The sequence below is a fragment of the Vulpes vulpes genome, chromosome 2 (genome assembly GCF_048418805.1).
Source record: "Vulpes vulpes isolate BD-2025 chromosome 2, VulVul3, whole genome shotgun sequence".
Taxonomy (NCBI): Eukaryota; Metazoa; Chordata; class Mammalia; order Carnivora; family Canidae; genus Vulpes; species Vulpes vulpes.
Genome location: NC_132781.1, coordinates 159,490,883 through 159,505,442, shown reverse-complemented (window position 1 = coordinate 159,505,442; position 14,560 = coordinate 159,490,883). Strand labels below are relative to the sequence as shown.

The following is a 14,560-nucleotide window of genomic DNA, read 5'->3' as shown; positions in this document are numbered from 1 at the left end:
GGGGCCCTCCCCTCCTCCTCCTTTTCCAGCCTGGGCCAAGAGTCCAGGAAGCGCCCCTCGCCCCCCTCCCCAGCCCTCCCACCACTCCCCTCCCCTCGGCTCAGCCAATTAGGCCCCTGACACCTGGAGCCGCTGACAAACTGTTTCTGTCACTTGCTCTCTGTCTTTCATTAGGGGCCTCGGAGGAGGGGGAGCGGGAGGGGAGGGGGAGGAGATGGGATCTTTCATGCTTAGTAAGGCCAGATACATTAATTACAAAACGGCCATTTGCCGCGTGAAAGTGTGCTAATTAAATTTATGCAATCATTATCTTTAAATAGTCATATCTTTCCCGGCGATCGGCCCCTTCCTTCTCCAGCCCCGCCGCCGCCGCTCAGAGCGGTCGCTCTCATCCCCCTCCGCCATCCGTTATCGCGCCATCGGAGATGGTCCCCAAATCCCACAGCACCCCGCTAGCGCCAGCCCCTGCCAGGGCCCGGGAGTCCTTGGACTCGTCCTGGCGTGGACATCTAACCCGGGAGCCCAGGGAGGGGATGCCAAAGCCAGCCCCTCTCTAGTGCTTCCAGATAATTCTAGATGGTTCCAGATTTGGGAGATTGACATCTCACAGAGCAAACACTGGAAATGTGCATGTGTGTGTGTTTGCATATGTGTGTGTGTGTCAGAGAGAGAGAAATAACTTCTTACAACACAATGAGTGGGAGTCATTCTGTCCACCAGCACCCCCACCCCCCACTTTCAGACAGTCTTTAGCTGGGCCTCAAGGACCCCCGGGAAGGGGAGGGGGCTCTGAAATCCGTGAGTTGAGGGCCCTGTGTGAGTGTGCCGCAAGACCCCTCCATTTTTTCTTTTCATTCACCCAACTCCATGCCAGGCCCTGCGCTGGGGATGACAGATAAATTCATTCATTCATTTATTCCTTCCTTCCTTCACTCACTCAACCAATATTAGTTGCACACCTACTATCTCCAGGCTGGGACTAGGATGGGAAGTCTGCCCCCTAGCAGCTCCTGGCCAAGCCCCGGGTCAGGGTCAGGGTCAGGGTCAGTGGGTAGAGCCACAACAGGGCTGATAGCATCCTCTGGGTGAGGCCCAAGCCCAAGAATAAACAGCGTTTTGCAGCTTAGGCTTCCTGGGTATTCGTCCACATGCTGGGAGCTCTTACCTGAGTCAAGGCTGAAGCCTTTCTCAGCAGAGATCACTGCCCTCGACACCCCCTCCCTGCCCCACCTCCCTCTGTATTTAGGCAAAGCCTGTGTCCTGAGTCTTTTCAGGTCAGCTGTGTGGGATCCCCTGGTGGAAGGGAACAATAGCCTGAAGGAGTTTGGGGCTGGGGAGTCCCCCCAGTCAGCGATAGCAGTCTGTGACCATCTGGCCCCCAGTTCCAGGGGGTACCCATGGGGAGACCAGCAAAAGGGGCAGACAGGGCACGTACCCATACACATGTGCAGTCCTTGCATGCACACACATGCGTAGACTCACACACACACAAAGTTCATACATTGACACGTGATACTCTCATGTGCACATGCACGTGTGCACACATAGTGCTCTCACACACATGCAATAGTCCCACCTGTGATACTCCCACGTGCACCCACACACCGCGCACGCGCACACACACACACATACACACATGCACACATGCATGAACCTAAGAATGACCCAGAGCTGTCTATGGTAAATGAAGACCACAGGCAGGTGCAGGACCAAGAGCATTGGACTAGAAGCCAGGGGTCGAGGGTTCTTGCCCCACTGATGCCGCTCATTCCTTAGGTGACTCTGGGGGAGCCCCTTAGTCTGTCCCTCATCAGCAAAGGTTTGAGGCTTGAGGGGAAATGCTTTGGAAACTGCAAGGCCCTGTGCTGGGCAAGAGAATGGCAGTAGCCAGGCTTAGGAGAGCATTCTCGGAGGCTGGTGGTGGCGTCTGAGAGAGGCTGGGGTCAGGGGGTGGGTGGAGGAGGAAGGGGAGCTTGCTCTCCTGGTTGAGATGTGGACAGGGGAGGGAGGAGGAGGGCCATAAGCAGAGGGATGGAAGGCAAAGGGGGGCGAGGCCGGGGAGACCTGCAGGAAATCTTGTTTGGAAGCTCAAAGTCAGCACCCGAAGCCCATTACTGCTGTCCACAGGGGGCAGGGAGAGGGGAGGGGGCCGATCCTCTTAGCAAGTCGGCGGGAGCAGGAGAGAGGGGGAGCGGGGGTGGTGCATGGCTGCCTGGGTGGGTGATTTCTCGCTTGCACTAATCCCAGTGTGGAGCTGGGGACAGGCAGCGGGACAGGCGGGGGGTGTGTTTGTGTGATGTGCGTCTGGGTGTCGGTTAGGGGCTGGAGCTGGGTGAACAGGGGCTCATGGGCTCCCATCAGTGAGCTGGCGATTGTGGGGTTGTGAGGTTGCGGTGTGTGTGAACATGTGTGTGTGCTCGCCGGGGTGTGCGCGTCCGTGAGGCACGCGATGGCCTGTGGCCTAGCTGTGTGGGTGCGCGCACTTTATCGTGTGTATCAGTCTTTGTGTGCTCGTGTCGGCCCGTCTCCCTAATGCTGTGTGCCGCCGCTACGAGTGTCCATGTGTTTTGTGTGTGCGCCTGCGTCTTCATCCATGTGGGTGAGGACTTGGGGTCGTTAGCATGAGTGTGGAGCAATAACAACGATGATTTGAAAGCCGTGGCTTGCAAACTCGGCTGCACATTAGAACCACCTCGGGGGAGCAGGCTTTATAAACGCTCCTGATGCCCAGACCCTCAGAATCCACAGGGTGTGAGGCCCAGGGTGTGAGGCCCTGGCATTGGCATTTTATTTATTTATTTTTTAAGATTGTATTTATGTATTTGAGAGAGAGAGAGCAAGCGAGCACAAGCAGGGGGAGGAGCAGAGGCAGAGGGAGAAGCGGACTCCCCGCTGAGCACGAAGCACAACAGTGAGGCTCCACCCCAGGACCCCAGATCATGACCTGAGCCGAAGGTGGATGCTCAACTGACTGAGCCACCCAGGTGCCCCAGGCATTGGGATTTTATTTTATTTTTTAAATGTTTAAATTTTTTTAAAGATTTTATTTATTTATTCATGAGAGACACACACAGAGAGAGGCAGAGACACAGGCAGAGGGAGAAGCAGGCTCCAGGCAAGGAGCCTGATGTGGGACTTGATCCTGGGACTCCAGGATCATGCTCTGGGCTGAAGGCAGTGGTAAACTACTAAGCCATCGGGGCTGCCCCAAATTTTTAAATTTTTAAAAATTGTTATTTAATTTATTTATTCCTGAGAGACACAGACAGAGAGGCAGAAACATAGATAGAGGGAGAAGCAGACTCCCTGTGGGGTGCTCGACGCAGGGCTTGATCCCCCTGACCCCTGAGCCAAAGGCAGATGCTCAACCGACTGAGCCACCCGGGTGCCCCAGGCATCGGCATTTTGAAAGACTCCCCAGGGGGTGCCAATGGGGAGGGGGTGCCTGAGCAGAGCCCAGTGGAGCAGCCAGGTCTCTCCTCCCCTGCCCTCAGCCTGCTCCCGGGAGCTCCATCTGCACACAGCGAGGGGGTCCCAGCCCCAGACATTGAGGGGCCAGGGCACGTCGTCCCCGTGAGCTAGGCTGCCCCAGGTAATCCCCAGCCCACAGAGACGTAGATCATGGAGTTCCAGCATTGTGTCCCATCCCCGGCGATCTGTGCCCTGGCCTTCTGCCCTGACAGCGGGCACAGGCTGGCCTCCGATCCTGCCCCCCATCACCTGTTGTGGAAGTAGGAGAACGAGCCAGTGAGGTGGGGAACCCGGCTGGAGGCGGGGAGATAGAAGTGCTCAGTGCGCCATGCCAGCCTGTCCTTTAGGAGGCCACCAACCCGAGGCTGAGGGCAGGAGGGAGCGGCAGTAAGCCCGGGGATGGGCGACCCTGCTGGTAGCTGGTGGTGACTCTCTCCCGATGTGCAAGTCACTGCCATCCTTGGGGTCTCTGTTTCCGCTGGAGGCGTCACAGACTCGCCATCAGGGGCCCAGCTTCTGTGTGGGGGCAGGGAGTCTCCCTTCAGAAAGCTCCCACTGTGTGCCAGGCTCCCGGGGAAGAAGAGAGGACAAAGGCGCAGTCAGGCCTCCAGTCGGCCCGCAGGTGATGGTTTCGAGCTCAGGCCAGGTCCCTTCTCCTCCAGGTGAGAGCAGAGGGGCGACAGCGAGCATGTGCTGAGAACAGGCCGTGTGCCTGGCACTGCCGAGCGCCTTCACCGTGCACGGACTCCTTTATTTCTTACAGTGACCCCATAGGGAGCTACGGTTGTTGCCAGGCCCATTATACAGATGAGAAAGCTGAGGCAGAGAAGGTTAAAGAGATGGCCCAGGGTCACAGCTCCCCGGAGGGGAGCCTGGAAGCAGGGGCTGATTCTCTGGCTCGAGGCGCCGCAGAGAAGCCCCTGGAAGCCCTGAATGGGTGAGTCTCGGGGGTGAAAGTGCTGTCCCTCGGGGGCCTCGGGGTCCCCTGCGGCCGTGCGAGCTGGGGCTCCCTGACCTGTCCACTGGTCCAGGTGGTCCTGGGCCTCCTTCCAGCCCTGGTCCCATCCCCGGGGCCCTCCGGGCTTGATCCCTGCCCTGCCTCGTCTCCTCTCCGTCCCTCCGCGGCCCCCGCCTGCCGCCCCCCACCCCGCCACGGAGCCCCGGTGATGGCGATCCCCTCCTAATTGCAGCCTTGCTCCCGAAGCGCGCTCGGTTATCACAGAGGGTGCAGATCCCACCGCTCAGCCTCCTCGGTCCCAGGCCCTGGGGCCAGCTCAGGAGCGGAGGGAATTAATTACATTTTTCCCATCCCCTCCTTTTCAGGGAGGGGAGCGCGCCACCGCGGCCGGGGAGGGGGTGGCGAGCGGAGGATGTGGAAGGAGGGCTGGCATGGGGGCTCCCGCGGCCCCCCGCCCCCCAAACCTGCCAGCCTCTCCCCCAGCGGCGGAAGGGGGGATGAGGCCGCCCCTTATTGATTTAGTCTGGTGGAGGCTGGGACTGATTTAGAGCCCAGGGAGAGGAAGGGGCTGGGGGCGGGCGGGGGCCCGAGGAAGGGACGGCTGTCACTCAGCCTGACGGACAGCCCGGAGATTTGCCTTCAGATAAAACCTTACAGATGTGGAGGTCGGTATTGATTTTGAGTTAGTAACGGTAACGTACCAAGAAGTAATACATTAGCCAAAGCAAGGTCACCGGGAAGAAAGTAAAACCCACCGGGGGAGAGGCCTTAGCATTCTTGAGGGGGGGGGGGAATTACCGCATCAGACTGGGACTTCCTCAAGTTCAAAAGTTTGCAGGCCCCACACTCTTGGGCTGGGCCCCTAACCCTGGGCAAGGCTTCCTGCCTCTGCGGCCGGAGGAGGGGGCTCCCGGGGGTGCAGGGGCCAACCGGAGGCCATGGAGGGCCACTCGGGTCCGCGGGACTCCCCGCCGCGGGGCTGCCCCCGGCCCCTCTCCCCAGCATCTCTCCGGCACAGGCTGCTGGGGTCAGGGAGACGTGGGTTCGAATCCCAACCCCGCCGCTTCCTGGCTGTGTGACCTCGACTGTGCCTTTCCATGTCTCTGTGTCTCGGTTTCCTTGTCTGCATAAGAGGAGTGATCATCACCCATGGGCCCTAGGAGGGAGCGCGCCCACCTCCCTCTTCAGCGGGGTCCTGTCCCACTTGCTTGGAAACTTTTGTGCCTGGAGCCGGGGTGGGATGAAATGGAAGCTCTTTGATCCGCAGGCCGCAGGCCGCCACGGACTCCGGGAGAGAGTAAGCAGCCTCCTCACGTCCCCATTCACACCTATCCCAGATGTGGATTTGATTTGATGTTCCAGGGCAAATCCCATTGAACAAATCCCATTACTGAAAAATCTCCTCGGGCCTGAGCTGTATCTGAGGCCTCTCGAGCCACTGGGCACCACACGAGCCCCTTCTGATGAACTCCGGGAGGTCTTGCAGCTCTCAGGATTTTCACTCAACACTGACCTTCTTGCTGTTTCCTAAACCTGCTGGGTGTGTTCCCACCCCAGGCCCTTTGCACCGGCTGGCTCCTCTGCCTGCAAAGCTCTTCCGCGATATCCTCCCATGGCTGGCTCTTTTTGCTCTTGCTGGATGTCACCTCTTGGGGACGTATTCCCTTTGTGTATCCGCCGCCACAAACACTTCTCGGTATCTGAAATTGTGTATTTGTGTGTTTGTCATCAGCCTCCTTCACGAGGGGCTGGCTCCAGGCGGGCACGGAGTTGCTGGTGCTCGCTGCTGCACCCTCAGTGCCCCGCTCAGTGTCGGCACATAATAGGTGCTCACTAAAGATTTGTTAAGTGAGGTCCGTGAATCCAACCGGGTTTTCCTGGGCTCGTGGTATGCAGCAGGCGCGGTGTCGGTGCTGGGGCGGCCAATGCTGGGTGAGCCGCAGTTGCCCTCCTGCCCTCGAAGGGCTCACAGTCCAGCCCTGTCTGCAGCCTGGCACATGGCGGCGGGCTGTGAAATGTGTTGAGTGCGGAAATGAATGAATGACAGGTGTCTTCTGGGACCCAAAGCGTAAGGCGGGGAGTGGGGGAGGAGTTGGGACAGGTAGGTAGGTAGGTCGTGGTCTGAGCACAAGAAGACCATGTCCTGTTTCTCTGGGAGATAATGAGGAGCGACCGATAATTCATTTTTTTTTTATTTTATTTATTTGAGAGAAAAAGAGAGAGAGAAAGTGCAGGAGTGGAGGGGAGGGGCAGAGGCCGAGGGAGAAGCAGGCTCCCCACTAAGCAGGGAGCCCCATGCGAGGCTTGACCTGAGCCAAAGGCAGACGCTTAACCGACTGAGCCACCCAGGCACCCGCCACCCATAATTCCTGAGAGCTGGGGTCAGATTTGTGGCAGTTCTCCGTGGGTCTGTGCCCTGCAGGGTGAGTGTGTTCTGTGCAGAGCTCCCAGCCCATCCCCGAACGTGCTCCTCCTCCTCCTAGCCCCTTCCCCTCCCTCCCCTCCCATTCCCTTGTCTCTTGCAGCTCAGCCTCTTGGCCTGTGCACAGGAGGGAAGGATGAGACCAGGGTCTCTCCAGAGCGGACCGACCCTCCCGAGAGTCTCCTCACCCCGACAATTAGCCTCCTGAAGGAAGGGGGACCGGGCCTGTGGTTTTCCCTGAGCCTCTGAGTCTGATCTTGGGGTCCAGACCTCCTTCGAGGGGAGACCAGGGTTAATGTTTAGGTTAATGTTTATGGGATTGGGGTGGGGGCTATGGGATGGGTGATGATTTTCTTAATTTAGATGGAAAGTGGAGTCTAGATGGGGAAACTGAGAGGCAACTGGGAAGAGAATCAAGTCCCCTAACCCCCTGGCAAGTGCTAGATTCCTGAATTTGCCCTGAGGTCCCCCCGCCCTCCTCCCCCCACCACAGACCTACGCACACCAAATTCCCTAGGCCCAGGAGAACCCATCTGCACAGCCAGAAAGCAACACACGGGGCCCAACAGTGGCAGGCGTCCTCACAGACCACCCCCTTGCTGGGGTCCCTCTTGCCATCCCCACCCGGACCTCTACATGGACCCTCCCGTGAAAGAGGGTGGGTTGGTAGATCCCATGGGTCAGGCCTGCCCAGACTCTCCCCTTCTCACACACTCATCCCCTTGTGGCTTTGCCATGTCCATGGGGCTGACACACCGTTAAGTCCCTCCTAAGCCCTACCAGCTGCAGTGGAGGCAAAGACCACCCCCCCCACCCCAGCCCCAGGCCTGGTGCCCTTGACTCTGGCTCTGGGGGAGGGGGAGTGAAAGGACCCAGGAGGGTGACCCCAAGGTGAGGGGATTGTGTTGGGAGCATCCAGGGAAGGGGCCGGGAGGGTCTGTGCCCATGCCCCAGCCGCAAGGGGCCCCAGCCTCACTCACCCCGGCCAGCGACTGCCCAGGTGGCCGGCCCCTGGAGTGAGAACCTCTGAAGGGGTCAGATGCCCAAACTCACCCCTTGAGAGTCAGTCCCGACCCTACCAAGCAAGTGGGCCCCGAGCTGCTCCCCGCACACTTGCGGTGAGGTCTGGAGAAGCCACAGCCTGTCACTTCGTCTGAGGAAGGGGCACCCCGGCCCGGCCTTGCACACCTCTTTAGGGATCTGGATTGGGGGAGTCGCATGAGTTCATGCCAGGACGATGGCGTGGAAAGAGAAAGGGGAAGAGGGGCCCTGGGGGAGTCGGGGCCTGAGCCGTCGGCACGCAGAGCCCGCCTCACACCCGCAGCCACCCTCTGGGTTGGGGATGGTCACAGAAGCTAAGGGACATCTCAGGGGTCCGCGGAGAAGCCCAGGGGCTGTCCCCGGCCTGAGGATTCCACATCCATGCCCTCCGCGCCCGCATGCCTCAGTGCCTACGGTGAGGACAGGTCACAGGAGAAGGTCGCAGTTTCCAGAAGTGTCCAGTCTTCAAGTAGATGGTCTGCTCCCATGCCCCTAGCCTGCCTTCTCTCAGGGGAATCCGAGAACACAGCCGTGTCCCCAGCACGGCCCCCAGCTGCTGCTTCGGGCAGGTGAGCGGCATGGCTTCCCCCCGGCACTGCGGCCTCCCTCCCATAAGGGGTGGCATCACCGGGAGGTCGCCAGGGTCCTGGGCCCTGCAGGCCCGCTGCACGAGGACCTGCCTCCCCGTCATCTCCCTGGGCTGGCCGCGACACCCGTGCTCCCACACTGAGGGACTCCTGCTGTCGGCACCGCCTTCCCTCGCCCTCTCTCCTGGAGAGCTGGACAGCAGCTGTCACCTCCTCCAGAAGCCTTCCTGGACCACCAGACTGGCTGAGCTCCCTTCCCTGGGTTCCCACGGTCCCCCTGAGCGGCCTCTGACGTGCCCCACACTGCTTCATATCTTGACGATCTGCTCCCTGCTGCCTCCCCCACCAGACTCAGACATCCCCCCCCCTGCCCCCCGCCAAGGGCAGGGACCATGGCTGTCCCACCTCTGAAGACCCAGCGCCCTGCCTGAGTCACCACCAAAGCATGTTTGTTGAATGAATAAGTGAACGCACCAGTGAACCAACACCAGGCTCTCTAAGCTGGGTGTCTAGGGGTGAGCCTCACCCCGGCCTTCTGGGCCGCCAGCCCTATGGGGAGCCCCTGTTGGCTGTCCCGGCCAGGCAGGGGGGGTGATGATCACAGGCACCTGAGAGCTACCGGCGTCAGAGAAAGGTGCCCGCAAGGCTCTCTGAAAGCGTTGGCCGTGGATGTCGGTGTGTTAGGGGCAGAGCCTCAAAGTCAAGGGCACGGCAGGCCTAACGCAGGACCAGGCGTGAAGCCAGACAGATCAGAGTCCTGTTCTAGCCTCTGTAGGGGGCGATGGGGGCATCTGAGCCTGACGGGGGAGGCGCAGATTCCTGCCCTGGAGGAGCCCCTGTCTGCTGGGAGAGGCCTCATTAGCCAGTCCGTTCATCCGTGCGTTTGTTCATTCGTCAGACAGGCACCAGGTGCCCCTTAGAGCCAGACCTGGGGATATGCAGAGGTGGGGGAGGCCCTGCCCTGCCCCCCGGAGCCCTCGATCAGGGGAGATCCCGTGGGTCGGGACCTGACCAGGAGACACCACTAACCGTCTTACCCACAGGGGCGAGCAAACCAGGTAAACTGAGGCTCTCGGTGCTACACAGGCATCTCAAGGGAGCAACCCCAGCCAAGGCCTGTCTGGGGCCAGCCTGGCCTCACCCCCTCCAACCCCGTATCTGTGGGGTCCATGCTCTGAGCCCCACGCGACCGCTGCTCGCCCGCTGCTCGGGCCGCACTGATCGTCTCTCCCCCGCAGGTAATGAGCATCCTGAGCAACCCCAGCGCCGTGCCGCCGCAGCCACAGGCCGACTTCTCCATCTCCCCGCTGCACGGCGGGCTGGACTCGGCCACCTCCATCTCGGCCAGCTGCAGCCAGCGGGCCGACTCCATCAAGCCGGGAGACAGCCTGCCCACCTCCCAGTCCTACTGCCCGCCCACCTACAGCACCACCGGCTACAGCGTGGACCCCGTGGCTGGCTACCAGTACGGCCAGTACGGCCAGAGTGAGTGCCTGGCGCCCCAGCTGTCCCCTTCCCCACCCCTGCCCCGCTGCAAGCACCGTTCTGGGTGTTTAGAGAACCTCTGTTCAGTTACAGAGAGCTGCAGGGTGGTGTTGGGGTGGGGGCGCCCATTTCACAGATGAGAAAATCGAGGCCCGGTTGTCCTAAGATGATACTGAGCCAGGCCCCTGCACCCCCGCTACTGTGATCTCGGAGCAGTGCTGTCCCACAGAAGCCACGAATGGCATTTAAAATTTAAATTAAATTAATTTAAATTTTTAGAATTTTACAACATAAGAGGAAACAAGCGGACTTCTTTTTACTAACATGTGTTGTTTGACCCGGTATATCTGAAATGATGACCATCTGACACGTAATCCACGCAGAGTTATGAATGAGATGTTTCGCATTCTTCTTTTCACGCGCTATCTTTGAAATCCAGCCCATTTTGGTTCAGACGCTAGGTTTTCATTGGAACTGCTTGATCTGTATTTAAATTTCATAAAATTACAGCTGAGAAGGGGGATTTACACACCCAAGTTGTTCCAAATATACTGTAAAGTTTCCCAACCACTAAGCTAAATCGAATTTCAGTTTTCACATTTAAATTAGATAGAATTAAATTAAAATGTAAAATCCGGTTCCTCGGTTGTGCGGCCACATTGCAGGGGCTCGATGGCCACGTGTGGCTGCCGTGTTGGACGGCGCGGTGCTAGAGACCCGGCCCCGTCCTGCCCCTCTGGAGATGGGGGACAGCTGGATTTTCGACTCTCTCCTGAACCTGCCTCCCATCCTCAGCCTCGATTGTCCCCCGGGCACCTCGCCTAGATGCGGGGGGGGGCAGCTGACGCCTGGACCCGTGGCTGCCAAAGGCAGGCCCGGCCACAGCCTCCGGCCGCCAGATGGGGCAGCGTCAGGGCAGGCCGAGAGGCACCGGGAGCCGAGGTCACGGGGCCCCCCACCCGCCCCCCTCCTGGCAAAGGCCTCACCTGCTGGTGTCAAACTAATCAGAAGGGCGTGTGGTGCGAGGCCGAGGTCCCAGCCCCAGGGCATCCTCTGCCCTCCTCCGCCGCCGCCCTGGCCCGGCCTCACTGACCTCTGCTTCCTGCCCCACACCAGCCGCTCCTCCTCGCTCGGCCTTGGCCTCCACAGCTAAATGAGGGCCAGCTGTGCTGCGTTCACGGCCCCTGGCCCACGTATGCGTGTGCTCCGTATATATGTGTGTGAGTGAGAATACACGTGTCCTGGACTCGTACGATTCGTGTGAGTCTTTGTGTGTCGTGTAGTCCAGCGTACGTGTGCTCGTGCACGCGTCCTGTGTGTAGGCGTGTGTTTGCATGTGTGAACGTGGGAGGGGCACGCATGAGCGTATGCACGTGACCATTCACGTCTCTTAGCTTACGCGAGCATATTGTGTCCACGTGATATGCATATGAGTTTGTGAACATACGAAGGTGCACGCATTTGGTCCTGTGAGTGTGTCCGTCGTACATACACACGTGTGTTCAAATGTATGTTCACGTGTATACACGTGGCTGAGTGTGCCCGTGTGTTTGACATGTGTGACGGGCGTGTGTCACTCTGGACGAGTAGAGCAAACAGGTATGCGTGTGTACAGATGCATGTAAGAGTGTGTAGATGTGCGTGGTTATACGTACGCTTCTACGCATGTGCACTCCGATGTGCACAGATGCTCGCATGTGTCCGTGGATGTGTAGATATTTTGGAGTGCGTGTGTATGGAGCGGTATGCTCCATGTGCAGTGTGTAAATGTGGAGGGGGGTGTGCCAGGTGTGTGCACGTAGGTGTGGCTGTGAGTCCCCGTGTATAGCTGCGCATCTGGGCCTGGACGCACGGTGTTGCCTGTGTGTATGACGGTGCCTGCGTACGGAGTCGTGTGTGCAAGGAGCAAGGGTGTGAGGGGGCACAGCACGTGTGTGCAGGTACGACTCAGGGCGGGGCGCACACATGTGCACACAAGTGTCTCCAGAGGGGCCCGGGGGCGATCCCCTGCCCCGGCCCGGGTTCCCGGGCAGAGCGGGACACACATGCTCTTGATAAAGAGTTTAGAGCAGCTCCGCGGCGGCAGGGGCCCGGCCTGGGGCGGGCGTTAGTCACACCCGGGCCCCGTGCCCTGCTCCGGGGGTGCCTGCCCAAGTCGGAAATAAAATTAACCCCAAAGTCAGCACGGGGGCTGCAAGGGAGGGGGGATCAAAAGGGAAAGGGCCCAGGAGGCGAGAAAGGAGCGTTTGTTCCCCCAGAAGCTGGCCAGAGCCAGCTGCCCTCCCCGCCTCCCTCCCTCCTTCCCGTTCTCCTCACTCACCCCTGCCAGCTCCAGCCCTGCCCTCCCCAGCTCCTCCAGGGCTGGCTCAGAGCACTCCTGAGCTGACCCTCCAGCCCTATCCAGAGGGAACCCCACATAGGCTCTAGGGTCCGGCTGGGAGGGGCCCTACTCCCACTGATTCCACCACCACGTCACCCTGCCTCTGAGCCTCGGTTTTACCGTCTGGGAGGTGAGAGTCCAGGGAGTAGACACCCAGAGTTTTTCCATCGTGTCGTCTTCCTCACCCTTAACGTTCTGGGACAGCCAGGGTCAGGGACACACCCCCTGTCACGGGCGACTGAATACACCTATGACCGGGCTCCCAGTCCACCTGCAAAGGTGCACCTCCCACACAGCCTCTGTGTGCACCTCGGTCCACCTGCGTGAGTCCCGTGCGTGAGTTCAGCCCACCGGGCACTGGGCAGGTTGCATGTTCCTCATTTCACGCCATCGTCAAAGCCCCACGTGCAGCAGGTTATCATTTGTCCTCAGGTTATAGATGCAAGGCTAAGGCTGAGGGGCTAGGGACCTTCCCCAGGTCACACAGCAGGTGAACGGTGGACTCCAGGTCCCCTAACTTCCCTCCTGACTTCCAGCCCGGTTCTCTTTTGGCCAAACCACAAACTCGTGTAAGACACTCAGTAATTCTACGCACCTCGGCCCACCGTTGTGCGGGTTCACGTTCAGGACCTCGCAGGCACCTGTGCGTGAAGAGCCGCACACACACAGATTTGTTCCTGAGCGTTCCCGGATGTGTGACTCTGTACGTGGCTTCAGGGTTTATTGAGCATCTACTGTGGGCCGGGCCCTTGTGGCTGCCCTGTGTGGTGTCCAGGTTATTCCTCCTGGACAGACCGGGCCATGGACCCCAGAGAGGTTATTTGCCTGAGATCCCGCATGGACGTGAACACAGCCACGCCTATGGCCTCGCCCTCAGAGAGGCTCCCTCGCAGGTGTGCGGGGAGCGTGCATGTGGCCAGACTCCTCCGCAGGAGAGTCCTCCCCTCTCCCCGGGCCTCTTGTCTTCCCAGGGACACCTCTACACCTTCTTCTCTTGTTCCTGGCCATCATCTGTCCATCTGTCTGTCTCTCCTGTCCCTGGAGGGGGTGGGGGCAGGGGGCAGGAAGGGGGCACACGGCAGATTAATACGGCCCCGGTGTTCCCAGAGGCCAGGGCCGTACTAATGATGGGGCTGATAGAACGCAGAAGTGTGAAAAGAATTTTAATAGATCTGACAAGTCTAATAAGAATTTGTGTCTAGAAGGGTCCTCCTCTGGGGCTGCAGGCTGACGAGGCGCTGACGGCTGAGATTTGTTTACTGGTTGGCATCTCCTGCCAACTCCCGATTAATCTAATTTGAGACATTTCGAGCCCAGGCGCGGGCACCAGGCAGAGGAGGGACGCGGAGAGACAGAGGGACAGGCGGGGCCATTGACAGAGGCTGTAATGAGAAATGTCACAGCCCTGCCCTCGCCGGCCCCTGGCTCGACCCCAGGGAGAGGCAGGCTCTGTGGCACGAAGGGTGCCCTTGAAGTTGGCTGGTCATCAGTAGTTGGGTTTCTTGGTGACTCTTTGCCTGCCTTGACGGAGCCTGGGGCCCACTGTGCGCTGGGCCCTGGCCGGCAACCCGGAGATGCTAAAAAGGATGACACCGAGTGACCAGAGGCACAAGCGGGACGAATTCGGGTTCCTCCGTCTCATGTGCTGTGCCTGCCTATGAGTCGGCGATCTTGCTGTGCCTCAGTTTCCACCTTGGTAAAGTGGGAACGGCTGTACCCTAATGCATGAGACTGTTGAGAGGTTAAGTGAGACTGCGGCCGCCTTTCCACCACCCCCACCCCAGGAAGAGCTGCAGGGGCTGGCACAGAGTTTGGTGAGAGGTAGAATCAGGGGGATGAGGGGGATGTAGGCGGAGCCTCCGGTGAGTTGGGAAAGGTCACCTGACTTGGTCATGTGCAGCAGGTTATCATTTCCTGGGGTGGAAAATGGGGCCAATGTGGGATTTGGTGCAGAGTAGCCTCTAAAGTACGGTGCATATGCCAGGGGTTGTTCTGTAGGAGGCTGCAGGTGAAGTGTGCATGGAGGAGGCTGGGACTTGGCATCAGACCCCACCCCCCCGGCTTCAGTCCCAGCTCCGCCACCTAACAGCCAAGTGACCTTTCAAGTTACACGGCACCTTAGGGCGCAGCCTCGGCCGTATCCCCCGTAAAATGGGATCGCAGAACTGAGCTAGTGCACGGGGAGTGCTTGCACCAGGAGGGCCAGAGCACCAGCT

At 59.5% G+C, this 14,560-nt stretch overlaps 1 protein-coding gene across 6 annotated transcripts in view; it reads left to right on the top strand.

Annotated features, from left to right (window-relative positions):
* Positions 1–14,560, top strand: part of PAX7 (paired box 7) — a 100,239-nt gene that overhangs the window by 79,439 nt on the left and 6,240 nt on the right. For all 6 annotated transcript variants that reach the window (XM_072751038.1, XM_072751035.1, XM_072751036.1 and 3 more), the window contains exon 8: positions 9,718–9,964. In XM_072751038.1, the coding sequence (XP_072607139.1) occupies positions 9,718–9,964 (247 nt within the window). The remainder of the gene's footprint in view (positions 1–9,717; positions 9,965–14,560) is intronic.